The sequence below is a fragment of the Protopterus annectens genome, chromosome 2.part0 (genome assembly GCF_019279795.1).
Source record: "Protopterus annectens isolate FY-2018-M chromosome 2.part0, PAN1.0, whole genome shotgun sequence".
Lineage (NCBI taxonomy): Eukaryota > Metazoa > Chordata > Ceratodontiformes > Protopteridae > Protopterus > Protopterus annectens.
Window position 1 is genome coordinate 1,429,344,434 of NC_056728.1, and position 16,963 is coordinate 1,429,361,396.

The 16,963-nt window shown below is 38.3% G+C and overlaps 1 protein-coding gene across 1 annotated transcript in view; it reads right to left on the minus strand.

Moving 5' to 3' along the window:
- MYOZ2 (myozenin 2) overlaps positions 1–16,963 on the minus strand; it is a 470,578-nt gene that overhangs the window by 269,317 nt on the left and 184,298 nt on the right. Inside the window, exon 6 of the mRNA XM_044061654.1 lies at positions 8,622–8,805. Within this exon, the coding sequence (XP_043917589.1) occupies positions 8,622–8,805 (184 nt within the window). The remainder of the gene's footprint in view (positions 1–8,621; positions 8,806–16,963) is intronic.

Consider the following 16,963-nt stretch of genomic DNA (forward strand, 5'->3'; position numbering starts at 1 on the left):
GAGGGTTTGATAAGGATGGAAGGAATCAGGTTCAGTTGGGGCAGTAAGAGTAGATGGGGGGAGTTCTAGCCAGTGTACAGTCAGTAGAGAAAGGCAGTGGTGAGAGTTGTAAGGTTGGTTAGTGAGAAAACTGGCAACTTTGTTGTACATTAGTTCAGTCTTGAATCTTGAGCTTTAGAGAGGATTGTAGATTTGTCAAGACTGGGGAGGCATAGAGGAGGATGGGAAGGAGATAAGTGTAGACAAGAGAAAGTCTAGCCATTTGTGAGGTATTTTTTATTTCTGTAAAGCAGTCCTAGTTTTAGATGTGTCTTCTTTATACAGTTTAATACATGCAGATCAAATTTAAGTATTTTTTTATTTCTGTAAAGCAGTCCTAGTTATAGATGTGTCTTCTTTATACATTTTAATACATGCAGATCAAATTTAAGTTCATCATCTAAGATTGCAACCAGTAGCTTAGTGTGCATTTTAACATTTACGACAGTGTTGTTAAGTGATGTGATAGGAAATGATGTTTTATGATGGAAAAGGGACTTAGGCAGAAATAAGAGAAGTTTTTTTTTTAGTGTTGACTATAAGTTGATTGTTAGTAAGCCAATGTTTGACAGAGAGAAAGAAAGGAATTTTGGGTAAGTGAGTGGAGGTCAGAGATATTGCCAGAGGAAGAAATAATAGTGGAGTCATCAGCATATTTTATGAGAGCGGAGTGGGAGCAGATGGTATGAAGAATGTTGGTGAAAAGATTGAATAGTAGTGGTCCAAGGATGGATCCTTGGGGTACCCCAGTGAAGACTGGAAGAAAGGAGGAGAAGGAAGAGAGACATTTGACAGACTGCTGCCTATTGGAGAGGTAGCTAGAAAACCATGTCAGGGTAGGATTAGAGATATTAAGGTCAGCCAGTTTGGTAAGGAGCAGGGGGTAGGAGACAGTGCCAAAGGCTTTGGAGAGGCCAAGGAATAGACAGAAGACAGGTTTGTTCTTGCCTCTGACTTGTGTGATAGTATGGATGAAGTAAGTTAGAGCAGTCATAGTGCTGTGGATGGGGTGGAAGCAATGTTGGGTGGTTGTCAGTAGATTTTCTTGCGGGAGTTAGTCCAGTAGTGCTTATGAATACATTTTTCTAGTAACTTAGAGAAGGGGGGATAGAATAACTATGAGGTAGAAGTTAGATAAGTCAGTGCAGTGCCTTCCCTTGTGGATGGGAAAAGTATAACATTATTTCCAGATAGAGGGGACAGTAGATTCTTGGATAGATTGATTAATTGGGATGAAGACAGGGTAAGCTAAAGAGCTAGCTGTGAGTTTTTGCAAGTGAGGGGGTAGATTGTCAGCTGAGGGAAAGCATGGCTTTTGTTTGCTGAGAAGGGGTTTTATGTAAGAAGTAGGGATGGGCTTGAATGAGAAGGTGGCTGTTTGAGTTGATGGAGGGGGTGAGGGAGGTTAGTGGTGTTGCTATTGTGGGTTCATTTAGTGATGGAGTCAATGAAGTAGGTGTTAAGAATGGAGGTGGTTTCCAGGGGAGTGTTGTTAGGACAGGGGTTAGGGGAACTAGGGCTTCCAGGGTGGAGAATTTTATTTATACTGTTCCAAAATTTTGGGGGACTTTTGTGGTGGCTTGATATGGGTTTTTGGTTGAAGTTTTTCTTGTAAGTGATAACCTGCTATTTAGTGAGGTTACAGAGATGCTTGTAGTTTTGGAGGTGAGTCTAGGTTTTGAATTTTAGCCAGTATTTCCAAGCCTTGTCTCTTTCTAGCATAAGAGAGAGAGTGGGCTTGGATAGCCATAGAGAGTGGGATTTTATTCTAACTTTCTTTGGGGGAACTATGGAGTTGAGAGTTTCAAGGAATATGGTGTTGAATTTGTGTATGGCATTGCCAAAGGCTAAGTGGAGCAGAAAAGACCGGTTTACGGAGGAGTAATTTGTTAAATACTTCAAGGTCAAAATTAGAAAGAGTATGATGGTCTTTGTACTTGTGTGATTTACAATGTTGTAAGGTATATCTTTGTATGCAGATGGGAGAGGGAACACTTAAAGAATCAGGCAATGATTTGCGGTTATGATATAGGTTAAGATTAGAGACAAGGATCCAGTCTAGGATAGTGCCAGAGTTGGAAGACTTACTTTGGTGATTTGGGGTTGTGATGCAATGAGTGAAGCTGTGAATGTTAATGGTAAAGTTCAGGAAGTCGGGGATGAGGGTTTGACAGTCAATGTTGACATCGCCTAGGATTATAGTTTCATTAAGTATGGAGTGAGTTAACCAGGAGAGTACTTGTTCAAGTATGGGAATATTATTGCCTGGTGGAATATAATTTACAGCAACTGTGGGTGTTAAGTTTGCAGTTGTCTATTAAGAGTTCTGCTTGTGGAAAGTTGGGGGGGGGGATGTTGACTGGATATAGAGTATTTCAGTTGGTATAGAGTATACTGGTTCCTGTCAAGACAGAAAATGTTTTCAAATGGAAGTGATGTTCAAAGCATGCAGTAATTATCAGTGTTGTGGGATTCAGGCAGTTACACATGTTTCCAGTAACAGTGTTCAGGAGAGAGTGTTGGAAATATCAAGGTTGGAAATCTGGAGCTGGATGGGGACCATAGTGTGGTACTTCTGAGGGGAGAGTAGAGGGGGGGTGGGGTGGGGGCTCCTCCTCTTTTTAGAGATATGTGTTAGAGAGTAGTAATAGAGTAGAATAGTAGAGCACAGAGTGAGGGTTTTTTTTGGGGGGTTTTAGGGGGTGGGGGGAGCTTTTATTTTGAGCTTTATTTTTGGGTTAGTGTGGTTGAATATAGATAATATAGATTTCAAAGGTGTGGAGTCAGTGTGCTAGCTAAAAAGGGGTCAGTTGTAGTAGGTGGTGTGATATTCCTGGGAGAATGTGTTGTGTGAAAGGAGTTCAAGTGTGAAAGTAGAAGAAGAAAGGCAGTGGAGGTATAGATGTGTAGTGTTCTGTAGATTGAGAACAAGTATGTGGGGAGGGACAAGAGAAGACACAACAGGGAGACAGGAGTAGGAAAGCTGCTGAGAGAAGGTTGAGGTTGAATGTGAAGAGACTAGACTGGTTATAATATGGAACCGAGGTGGTGTGCTTTAAGGAGAATTAGAATTCTGTTCTGCTAGGCAGTGAGGAATGGTTGCTAGGGAATAGGGTGTGTAGAATTTGTAAGTAGATAAGATGAGGTGGAGTAATGTCAGAGGTAGGAGATAGTTTTAGGAGACAGGAGGTGCAAGGTTGTGAAAGGAGATTAGATTGAAGGTTATGAACAGGAAGGGGATGGATAAGTTAGTGGGAGGTGAGAGTTAATTAGTGGTTAATACAGGGTGGGGAGGTCTAGAGGGAGGTGATTAGTCAGACTAGAGTATAAGTTTAGTATATGTGGAGGTGGGTGGGAACTAGGAGTAGGACAGGGGAGTGGAGTGAGCTTGAGGGTGATCGGAGTGGGCAGAACCAAGACTGGATAGCAGTTGACTACAGAAGGAATCAATAAGAGTGTGAAACTGGACAAGATGAAACCTGATGTCTGACTGCAGTAAATATCAAGCAACCTAGGGACAGTTGTAGGAATTCTCTACTTCTACATTAATGATTTAGAGAAAAGTCCATATTAGTGCAATGAAGGAAGCAGTCTAAAATGAAACTGTGGAACTAAATTGGAGCTGGCAGACTGTATTAAAACAGTGTTAATTATGTCGGAAATAATATTACAAAATTCTTACAATAATTCAGCAGATTCCAACAAGTTCAATTACATAGAAGAAATTTCTGCATGCAGAAGTTAAAGTAATCACTCGCAGTATATGCTAGCTTTAAGAGACAGAAGCGTACCAATTTATACTAGAGCAAAGGGGGAGGGGACCCTGGCACTATTGTCCTGGCTAGTGTGCACACCACACAACAGCTCAAATCCATTAAATATGACTAAAAAAGTAAGCTTCATTTGGTAGAAGGTCCCAGGGAAGAAGTGTACTTTGTAGTGTAGAGTATCCCCTGCCAAGGAATGGAGCATATTGAAGTAAAGGGAAGCATAAAGCACTGCTGGTATTGGAAGGCTGTTGAACTGCTGTTACTCCAGGGATAGACTGTTATAAAGAGGCTGAGCCCTCACTAAGTTGACAATGTCTCTGGTTTTTGTAGTAATCATGGTGGGCTATAGTATCCACACAGGGAATTGTACTAGAATTACTTGGTATTTGTCTTTTGAAGAGAGAGACTGCTTAGTTTTAGGAACCATTAGCTAACAATACCATTATCTCATTATAAGATTGCAAAATAAATGTGATCTTCTTGTGCCAGAGATATGTGTCTGGTGGTGGAGGTGGTGGTGGTGGTGTTGTGTCACATGCATAAAGGCATAGTGGCAGAGAAAAAGGTACTGTTAGTCAAGATACAGTCACTGTTGATAAGACAGCATTCAAAGGCACTGGGCTGAGAATGAGCTGAATACATAGGAAGCCGCTGTTTATAACTTTGCTCTTCAGCCATGCGATGTAAAGCTTATTTGGTTTGGCTGGTGCTGGCCATAGTACCAGTGTTCATTTACCATATGTTCTAAGGGCCAAGCACCAAACTATCCAGCATCCATCTGCTTGTCCAGCACTAAATAACATTCTACACAGCTGTCTCCAGTTGGTCATTATGATCCAATGACCAAAACACTTGTCTGTCCACACACCTATCAGATCTGCTGGATATTGCCTGTTACCATGTTGCTAAGGCTTGGAGTGTTTTACCTGTATCCATCAGGTCAATACCGTCCCTCCCATCCTTCAAAACCATTCTGAAAGGCTTCCTAGCAAAACCTGTCGCTGTTCTTGTTCAACATTAGAATACACTACATCCCCAAATGTGAACACGTACCTATTCATACCTTACACCTCCTTACTCTCTCTTCTGCACTTACTTCCTTACATCTCTGTAAATGTGCCATAGGTCTGCTTTTCCCTCACTTCATGTTGCACTTTCTTGTTTGAATTGTATTAAGTTACAATTACTTTCTCTATGAACTGGCTAAAATGTCTGTGAATATTAAATTACTGTCATATAACTTGTATTTGTTCTTAACCAATATTTGCTCATTATGTCTAACTTGGTATGTTTTTTTTATTAATTTTGAAGATTGTAAAGTTCATTCTTAAAATATTTTGTAATACTTTGGAGATTTTCTCTATCGGCCTTTGCTGAAAACAAGCTCCTTCACAGTCAGACTTTCCTGGTAATCAAATGTCAATAAAAATAAATAAAATAATATTGCTCTCATGAACTTAGAAAATTGATAGAATAACAGGATTTGAGTTAGTATGCATTTTTCTAAAGGATATGATGTCTAAAATTCAAATGTCTGTTATTTAGCAACTTCAATCCTTTTTAGGAGGAATATGGGGGACAAATCTGGACATCTGATGGGTATGCTACCTTCCTCTTACACACACACACACACACACACACACACACACACACACACACACACACACACACACACACACACACACACACACACACACCATACCTCTCAATCTCTTGGCACAAGAAATCTGGACAAAGCCTGTTATAATGTTGGGGACAAATGCCCAGAACTAGGGACACATTTAGAAAGTTGCTAGAATTACAGGATTTGTGTTAGAATGCATTTTCTAAAGGATATAAAATATGAAATTCAAATACATGTCATTATTTATAGTAACTTTCACTCTTAGCTCATCCCAGTAATTTGTCAAACAAAAAACAAATTTTTATGAGGAACAGACCAAAAATATAAGTCAAAACTGGACATTCTGTGAAAATCTGTACAAATGAGAGGTATGAAACACACATACATTCCCCTACCTCCTTAGAAAGTGAATAGAACAACAAGGTTTGCATTAATATGCATTTTCTGAGGATATAAAGTCTAAAACTCTGATGTCTGCTATTATTTTCTGACTTCAGTCCTGAGTGACTTGCTAGGAAAAAAACACAATTTTATGAGAAACAAACCAAAAATATAAGGAAAAATCTGGGTAATTGCTAGGTATGATCACCCCCTTACATACACTCCTACCCCCTCTTACTTACACACACACCCCTACCGCCCTCTTACAAATACACACACACCAACCTACCTACTTCCTACACACACACACACACACACACACACACACACACACACACACACACACACACACACACACACACACACACACACACTTCTTATGCACTTAAACAGACACACACCCCTACCTCCCTCTTACAAATACACACACACCGACCTACCTACTTCTTACACACACACACACACACACACACACACACACACACACACACACACACACACACACACACACACACACACACACACCTACCTTTATCTACCTACTTCTTGCATACACACATACACACCTCTACCTACCTACTTCTTATATCCACATGCCCCTACCTATTTCTTACACACACACACACACACACACACACACACACACACACACACACACACACACACACACACACACACACACACACACACACGCCTCTTATACACTTAAACACACACACACCTCTTAAACACACACATGCACACACTCTCACTTGTACCTTTGTCCGCAGTCCAAATGTCTTCTGGAAATCAAATTCAGTGCAGGCGCAGAAAATGAAGATGTAAACCGTCAGTTGCACAGACGCTGAAGTGTCTGTGCGAGTGGATGCAAAGGACATTCTTAAAGAAGAACGCCCTTAAAAAAACATATTTTTTTAATAAAAGAAAAATAATCTCCCAGGCAGGCGGTACCAGGGTGGTGCAAGTGGACCCTTTTACATGAGCATCACTAATTATTATTTAACACATCAATATTGTTCTTAGCAAACATAAAGGCAGATGCTTCAAACATATTTTGAAAAATCTCAGTTAAAAGCACGTAAGTGTTTCATATGGTATAATTTCTTTAACTCTGTGCGATGTAGAGTTTGCTGTCTGCAATTCAGAAAGCACACTTTGTAGGCTTGTTTGTTTAGGACCACACAGAATGTTTCAGTTCCATTTTCTAGACTTATTTTTCCTGCATCACTGTTATTAGCTGCTTGTTTCATCTTCAAATTTTAATGACTGTTATTGACTCATAAGTTAGGAAAATCATCAGCAAACATTCTACATAATGTGCATTAGAGTTTGAGTATGGTTTCCTAGGTGAATCATTTCTTGCCATCTGTTATCTTTTAATATGCTCTCATGTAATAAAACATTTGTGTAAATATTGTGCTTTTTCTAGGTTAATACATGTTATTGATTGTGTGACATAGATAGCCATACTGAAAAAGTAATACGATATCAGACCTCATTACGGCTTTTGGCAGTATGACATCCAAGTATCTCCACACTAAGCCCACTCTGTTAGTCACTGTTTTTAACTCTGAAAACTGAAAAAAAAATATTGAGATGTCATTTTAATTCCATCCTGATAAAACTCTGCTTTCTGACAGTCCACTAAAAAGAAACCGTTTGAGAATGCCTTATTTCTTAAGTCATAATGGAGTTATTTCAATGAATTCCATTTTATCACATGACTGCATGTACCATTGTGGAAGTCTTGTGAAACCCTCTCATCATTTGGCTAACACATTTCTCCATAGTTTGCATGGTCATTTCAGTGTTATCCATCTACATCATGAAGTGAACCATGACAGCATGTACATTAATTGTTAAAATGAAGAATTTTGTCTAACAGTATGTTAAATGTTTATAACATCAGCAGTGACTGGTTGCTAAGATGCTGTAGTAATCATTATCTCCTTATCTGAAAGAAGTTTGCCCAAAGGTTGTGCAATAGTGCATCCATATATCAGAATATTAATTGAATCATGCCATGTTTCCTTCACTATATCTTCCTAGTTCACTAATGTGTTTTCATTTGAAATCAGCGTGTGAAAATATGCACAATTGTACGCCTAGTATCCAGCCCTGTCAAAATAGCAACAATTTGTTTTCACTGTGGAACAATCCACATCTGTCTTTAGAATATTTGTCCATCCCCTATCTTTCATCATCACAGTTGTCAAGACAAAAGTTTTTTTTTTAAGTTCTTAAGTAATCAGTATTTTTTTATTCTTTACTGATGTGTTAGGCATTTATTTTTGGACTGTTGTTATTTTCTAAGTTCACTTTCACCTTGCATGATGGATAGCACAGACAAATCCTGAAACTTTCAGTGTCTAACCTGCTCCAAGTCTGAAATGCCAGGCATCACCATAACACAAGGTAACCTGGAAATCTCCTTTACTGCTTCCCCTGAGAGGTATTGTCACTTACCTCAAGTGCCACGATATTTTATACACTTGCAAAGAATATAAAAATGTTAAATAAATCATTTGCTAAATTAATCCACAACTTACAATACAAATCTATTGCTTTAAAATAAAACAATGTCTAATTAGATATTTTCATTTGCTTGGCCATATTATATTCACATAACCATACAAGTTGATGCTGTGATTAATGATAAGCGGCAACGTACTGCAGTTACAAAGGAAAAAAGAAAAACAAGGCAACATTTTTTTCTAATTTTCCAACTACTGTTTCTGCTGCTACAACTCTCATCGAGCATATCCAATCACACCCCCCACACTTTTGTTTTTCACCCCGCACAGTACCTGTTGAAACTTTTGTAGTCTGACAGATCGTCTTTTGGCCCTGGAGTTGGCAGTTTAGGGTATAATGCCTCCACCAATTCAGGATCATTACCAATGGCTTCCTCCCATGGTGATTGATAGGACTTTGGAAGAGCTGTTGTATTAAACCTTTCCGGAGGAATTTCCTTTAGTGGTCCTGAATATCCTGCACAGAACAACCAAGGATGTACAAGTTTTATGACTGCAGCATTTAAGTGCACTTATTTTCACTTCAAACAATTCACTGCATGATGTAATTAAGGAACGTTATGCAGAAGTATGAAACTGTAGCCACAAGCTTAGTTCGTTTTAAGCAGTAGTAGGTCTCTGGGTGCTGAGGGCCCCCTATATAAGAGAGCTTTTTGTGTGTTTTCATTTGTTAAATTTTGTTCAAACAACAAGGAGTCTGCTGAACATTCTGTAGTTAGTGGTGTGATTGATGGCAGCTGGTGTGATAGCTTAAAGAACTCAAAGGAGTAGTGTCTTTCACCCGTAACATCTAAATATCTCTGACTGCACTCAAAAATAGCTTAATACTATTAGCCAGACAAAATCCATTTTTTAACAGGGATGTTTAAATAAGAAGTTATTTAGCATGGCAGTTTTAATTTTATTCTGGTTCCAGTCCTGTGGTTTATTGTTATATTCATTTCTACTGTGGCTTCCCTATTCCACTAATGCTATTGAGGGGTTCCTCACTTTACTAATCTTCCTTGGGGACCTTCACTTTACTAACAATGTTAGTGTTCGGCAAATCTCTAGAATTAATCAGAAAAATGTTTATAGCATGGCACAGCCATGCTCTACCATTCTGTAAGCGTAGCAGATGATTTTGAAATGGTATTTAGGAGTCAAGACCAAAATACATGTTTGAAGGACATCCAAGTTACTGAAACCACAAAACAGTTCAATGCCCAAACGAGTAGATAGCACACCATAAGCTCAAAAGTATAAAACAAAAAACAAATGTAATTCCACCAGTTTATTAGTTAAGTGCCTTCTTCCCCATCAATTGAGAACTTCATCATTTAGGAGTCAAGAAGTTGGGGTCTATGAAGGGAATTACTGTGGAGCAAGTCCTGCGTGTATGTTGAACCTGTCTCTTTTTATTATGACAAAAAAGTGTGACTTGTTTTTTTTTTGTTTTTTTTTTTATTTTTATCTTACTGAATGGCTGTTCTATCTTCACCCAGTAGACCCATCTGTTCTAGAGGAATGGGAGACAGGTAACCCTGTTTTATGCCATATTTATTCCTGCTCAGGAACCCAATTCTGCCCTACATTTCTCAGTGAGAGTCAGGTGGTAGGAAGTGTGCCAGCTTACTGGTCCTGTGTGTTTGGCATTCTCTCTCCTCTTAACAGCAATTCCAGTCCCCCTGTTGGTTTCTCCAAACCTGCAGTGTGCTTCTGCACAGCAGTTATTCCTTGGCTGCATAGTGTGAATGCACTATGGCAGAGCTGGCTTGTGGCTTAGAACTCTAACAGGTGAAAATCTTTTTTCCCACTAGATGCCACCTGTGTGGTGAGCCATTAATAACTCTCTCCTCACAGGTGAACAACCCAACAGTGGGCACTCATTTCATTCCTCCTTGGCCGGCTCCCCAGGTACCCAGCCTGCTAACTAAATTTGAGTTGCTTGTAACTTAGTCATGGTTTTATTCCTCTACAACACAGTGCTGACAAAAAAGTGTGGCTCATGAGTGCCATTTTGCACCTCATTATCATAGCATTGAGGTAAACTGAACATTAGGTATGGGGTACTGGCAGCAGAAATTGATTTTGACTATAAGTATGTGGCACCAGATGGTCACGATGTGCACTGAAATGAAGAGGGCTACTGGAAGGGGTGGCCAGTTTATTCTAATTGTGGCCTATGGGGGTGTCAGCATATGGGTGCAGCACTGATCACCAGTGGGTATGTTACTAAGGTACTTAGCTGCACTGCTAGATGAATTAACACTGATGGAAAGGTCATGCTGACTTGTATGGGATCTCAATGTCTGACCAGGAATCATTTATTCCCTGTCGTTATTCCCATTCCACTTGTTTTCAGAGGGAGGGAGACTTGAGAAACTGAGCTTTCACAGGCTTGGTGTGTGTGTGAAGGTGGCTGGGGGCTTTGATCTCTAGTGGGGAGTTGAACAGCTAGTGGTCTCTGAGCACTGAAACTACACTGACAGAAAGGACAGAGACTCTGATTGCTCACTGATGTTGAAGAGACAAGTAATGGGCTTTGATTACTGACAAACGATAAGGATAAACAGGCAGGAAACAGTGATTTGTATCAGGCAGGTACTGGAGACAATGAGGACACACAACATTTGGTTGAAGGTAGAGAGTACTTTGGTCTTTGGTGATGTTAGGGAGTTTTCAAGGAGACTGAAATGTGACATCATACTGCGAGGGAAGTTCAGGGACTTCAGTTACTAATAGCATGGCAGAAGGGATATGTGATCACTGATGGACATTAGCTTTTGTATGGCAGTAGCAGTGACCACTGTGGACAGTGTGTAGGTAGACGGTGACTGCTGCATCTATTCAATACAGGGATTTGGTCAGTAGTCTAGCAGATTGTCCAGCAACAGCAGAAGTCAGGAATCAGATTGATCCAGTATTCACTTCTTAGAGCTAAAAGTATGTTTATACATATTTCTGTCTGTAGGATGCCTCTCTGGGTAGGACCTCTGTCTGTAGTGCTGCTGAGTTCTGCATAAGTTTCTAGTAAGGGACTTGGTGAATGTTCATACAGAATCATAAACTCAGTCCATTGTAAGTATATGAAAATGTAAAGTCATGCATATTTCATTTTTTAATAAAATGCTACCTGTGGCACTTTCTGATGACTCAGTGCTCATCTGTTGTACTGGGGCACATTAAATGTTGAGGTTAGGGTAGGTGCACTAAACTAAGATCTTTTTCACTGAAGCAATATGAAAGCAGAACAAAACTTTTGTTGTTGGTAGGACAGCGCACATCACAAGTACAATGATGATAAGAAGCACCTATATAAAGAGAACATGTCAGTCATTATATATGTTACACCTGTGCCATGTATCTGAAGATCCCCACATATTTTTACAGCAGGCCACCCAGTGCATTTCAGTACAGCCTTCCACAACTGCTGTCTTGTTTTGTATATAGGAGATGGAAAGGTTGCTATCACACTCATAGTAATAGAAAAAAAAATTGAATCTGGGGCTCCTTATTTTGCATTTATTTTTTTGTATTAATCTTTTACTAACATTGTACCAATCAACATTAACATAAATATCAAAACAGTGTACAGAAAACCAAGAAAGAGGAAAAATATATAGGGAATGAGAAACTCATCTAATTTTGTCATAACACAGACACATATGTACACACACATACCAGCAGAGTAAATATGGTGCACTAATACAGGTTAAGAACAATAACTCCAAGTGCTCTGCTTTCTGTCATTATTTATATATTTTTTGTCCCATGCCCTTACCCAATTTTTAAAACTGCTTAGCCTGTCAGCCTCCATAACCTTGGTAGGTTAACTGTTCCATTGTTCTGGCACACTTTCAGAAAAACAACTGATAAGTTTTATTCAGTTGTCCTTTGTAGCCTTTCATTCCTTAAATCATGATATGATCCCCATTTTAAAACCTAGGCTGAAAGTAAATTTTCTTCTTTAATAGCTTTAAGATTGATATAAAATGTTCTTAGTTCTTAACTGTGACCATACAGTTCAGTCATCTTTGTATCTTCTCATATTGGTAGTTCCTCATATTTGGGACTCCATTAGTAAATCTTACTTGTGGTCAGGCATGTTTAAACGTATGCATTCGCTTAACTGCAATGATCACTTTGGTACCAAATTCATATCTGGTTGTAATTAGACTAGTATGTAAAAGGGACAGATCATTAAGTTGTCTGGACTATATAAAACTGAAAATCGCACCTGTCAGTTTGTTGGCTGTTTGATATATTGCTTATATGTATATCTGGACTTAATCTATTGCTAATTTCTTTAAATGGGCTTACTTCTATAATTTATTTTCCATTTAATAACATCATTTTCCTTTTGTTTTATCCTGCCAAAAGTCATAATTTTACTAAAAGGTAATGTATGTGTGCTGGTACAGTGTTTAGACTATGTTATAATTACAGCAGAAAGGGTGAAACAACCTAAATATGTTCTGTGCATCCATTTCCAGTACTTAGTTTAACCTGTTCTGAATCACTGGAAACCTGAACATGTCTTAGTTGGTAAAAAATAGGTACAGCATACAACACATAGCTGTACATGGGATGCTACTCAGTCACAGGACATGCACTGCTTTGTATAAACACACACACACACACACACACACACACACACACACACACACACACACATTTGCAGTCTTCAAAAGTCAGTAAAAATCATTTGGAGTAGAAGGAGTTATTTATGGAACATTTTTATATATCATGCAAGAAGTTTAAGAAAAAAGTAACTTAGCATTCATATTAATTTTAATTATATATATATATATATATATATATATATATATATATATATATATATATATTACCTTGTAGCTTAATATTATTCCGTAAACAAATTCACTTTTTTATAATTTTATAAACAGTAATTTTATTATTAGAAAGTAAAACCAATATAATAAGTATCAACAAAATCAGTAAATGGAATTTTAGTGTTATAGGTACAAGGGGTAAAATAAATATTTTGTTTAAGTAGAAAAGATAAGGTTCTAAATGCAAATTTAGTAAGAATGGATAAGTAGGACAGTGCTGATGAGTGCCAAGTTTGTTATTTATTTATTTGTTTTTTACTGTTGCACATGAGAACATTAACAGCGCAGTGTATATATTTATATTTATATATACATGTATATATATATATATATATATATATATATATATATATATATATATATATATATATATATATATATGTGTTCACACATGTATATATTTATACTTATTATACATATATATTGTTTTGTTTTCATTTCCATTTATATTTTTTGCATTCTTTGCTTGTGCAGTATTTGCAGGAAATGTGGTCTTTCAGCTTTAACTGTTTCACTTTAATCGATGTGCGTTTTAATTGATGTACTTTTATGATTGGGGATGCTTTATTACTATGTGTTTAAATGGAGTGCATTTTAACTTTCTGTATTTGGTCTGATGAAGCTTAACTGCGAAAGCGCTTACCTTTTGTTACAATAAATATCTTGGATTGTTTTTTACTACTGAAGGACTTTGTGACTGTGTTTTTCCTGCCTTGATGTCTGCATTTTCCTTTTGGAGTATTTTGTTTACTGGAAGAATCAGTGATTGTGCCTGATAGTGCCTCATTGCTACAGCAGCTGCATTTCTCTGCTTGGCTTCTGCCTGGTTCATCCGTTGCTTACTTGCTACATTATTTCAGTTGTTTATATATTTTTAGCAATGGAGTATTTATCCCTTGGTCTGCACTTTTTTTGTTTTGTTTTTGTTACATAATAAATAATTGTCTTACTGGTATCCAGTTTAGTAACTTTTATTAAAAATGTCACAGACAGAATAGTTCACAAAATATCTTCTTCAGCTCTACACAATGTTATAATGAAACAACCTGATTATAAAGAGTAAGAAATGATTGCTTTTCATCATCCAGTTCCAAATGTACCAAAACAAAACAAAGTGTTAGTTTTCTCCAACCAATAACAAATCTGTTATAAAAAATAATTTATTTCTTTGGCAACATAATTTCTTCTCACTATTAACCTACCTCAATGCTGCCAACATCTGGGAAGATAGTACAGAGGATCATTTACCTTCAACACACTACCCAACTCACCATTTCCCTATCTCATCTCTGCTAACACTAAATGAGATAACACTGAGGATCATTTCATTGCAACTCTCTGATTACATTAAATATACTCTGCCTGATAAACGACATGGTTTTTGATCTGGCTGGAAGACAATGACAGTGCACTGGCCTCTTGCTGATAAAATGTAACTAACGTTAAAGCTAAGCTCACTGGTGCTATATTCATAAGTCTTACCAAGGCCTTTGAACTGGTAGGCTGGTCTCTATTACTAAACCATATACTTTATCTTGGGGTAAGTCCTGGTGCCTCATTATGGTTTCAAGACTTTCCTTCTAACCATCATTTCAGAGTTAAGATTAGATCCTCCATTTCTCCAGCCTTCCTCTTAACCCATTCAAGCCTATAGCACATTGTTGCATTTTTCCTGTTAACACCCATAGCTCCTTATCATAACCTAACATTTTTGCACCTGTCTTCCTTAACTAAGTGATACACCAGTTAGTAATAGACAAAATGAAACTAAGATTGTTAATCTAGGCTGTCCTGCAGTAGGCAAGTTAATACTTTATCACTTATTTTTTCTTCATTTACATTCATATTTTCATAACTGAGAGAGGGTAATGGTGTGAAATGCCATGGTGGGAGTGAAGAGAAAAAATGCATTTGTCAATTTCCAGTTGTAATATACTATAAAGGAGATATTGCTAGCTGTTTGTTAGCAATTATGAATACATACAGTATTTCCATTTGTACTTAACATTTCCCAAAACCAAGTGGGTGATCAGCTTCCTGCACTTACCTCTCACAGGCTGATCACCCAGATGTACATACAAATACACATAGATACACACATACAAACTCCCAACTCCCACACACATGCACACACACACACACACACACACACACACACACACACACACACCCACACACACACACACACACACACACACATGTCCATGCAAAATTTATGCTTCCACGGACATGCATGTACATGTTCACACACATGCACACACTCGTGCATGCACATATACACACACACATTCATGCAGCAGCATTCATGGTCCTACACACATGGACATATATGTTCTAACACATATACGACACACACATACAAACATATATGCACACATACAGCCATGCAGCATCATTCATACTCCTACAGACATGCAGATACATGCTGACATACACACACACACACACACACACACACACACACACACACACACACACACACACACACACACACACACACAGTTTTGCAATACCTACGTGTATAACTTGGTACAGCATTTCTCTGAATCACTCTACTGCATTAATATGTTGCTAGAGCCACTTGTGGGGTGCAGTACATGGCTAATTTGCATTAGCAACTTCCCTGGGCTGCTGCATTTACAAACAACTTTGCTAGTGAGACTGCTATCTGTACTATGGCTCTGTCAACAGAAATCAGTGGTAGGAGAACAGTCTCTACATGTATCTGGCATTACTGTGATGCAGTAACGTATGAAGGTAAAGCTTTCACATAACAAGAAGCCTTTCTAAATCCCAGGGCAAATGTTGCCAGTGTGCTTTGTCACAACTGTAAGACTGTTACTTAAGAAAGATGCGTGTGTGACTTTCTTTAAAATAGCTGTGCTATTTATGTGCTTTACAGTGAAATTACTTTATTATATTTACTATTTTACTGTTGTTTATTTGATGAAATGCATTTGTCAATTTCCAGTTGTAATACACTATAAAGGAGATATTGCTAGCTGTTTGTTAGCAATTATGAATACATACAGTATTTCCATTTGTACTTAACATTTCCCAAAACCAAGTGGGTGGTCAGCTTCCTGCACTTACCTCTCACAGGCTGATCACCCAGATGTACATACAAATACACATAGATACACACATACAAACCCCCAACTCACACACACACACACACACACACACATGTCCATGCAAAATGTATGCTTCTACGGACATGCATGTACATGTTCACACACATGCACACACTCATGCGTGCACATATACACACACAGCCATGCAGCATCATTCATACTCCTACAGACATGCAGATACATGCTGACATACACACACACACACACACACACACACACACACACACACACACACACACACACACACAGTTTTGCAATACCTACGTGTAGTCACATGACAATGTTCACTTTCCACAACAAAAAATTAACTTGGTACATCATTTCTCTGAATCACTCTACTGCATTAATATGTTGCTAGAGCCACTTGTGGGGCGCAGTACATGGCTAATTTGCATTAGCAACTTCCCTGGGCTGCTGCATTTACAAACAGCTTTGCTAGTGAGACTGCTATCTGTACTATGGCTCTGTCAACAGAAATCAGTGGTAGGAGAACAGTCTCTACATGTATCTGGCATTACTGTGATGCAGTAACGTATGAAGGTAAAGCTTTCACATAACAAGAAGCCTTTCTAAATCCCAGGGCAAATGCTGCCAGTGTGCTTTGTCACAACTGTAAGACTGTTACTTAAGAAAGATGCTTGTGTGA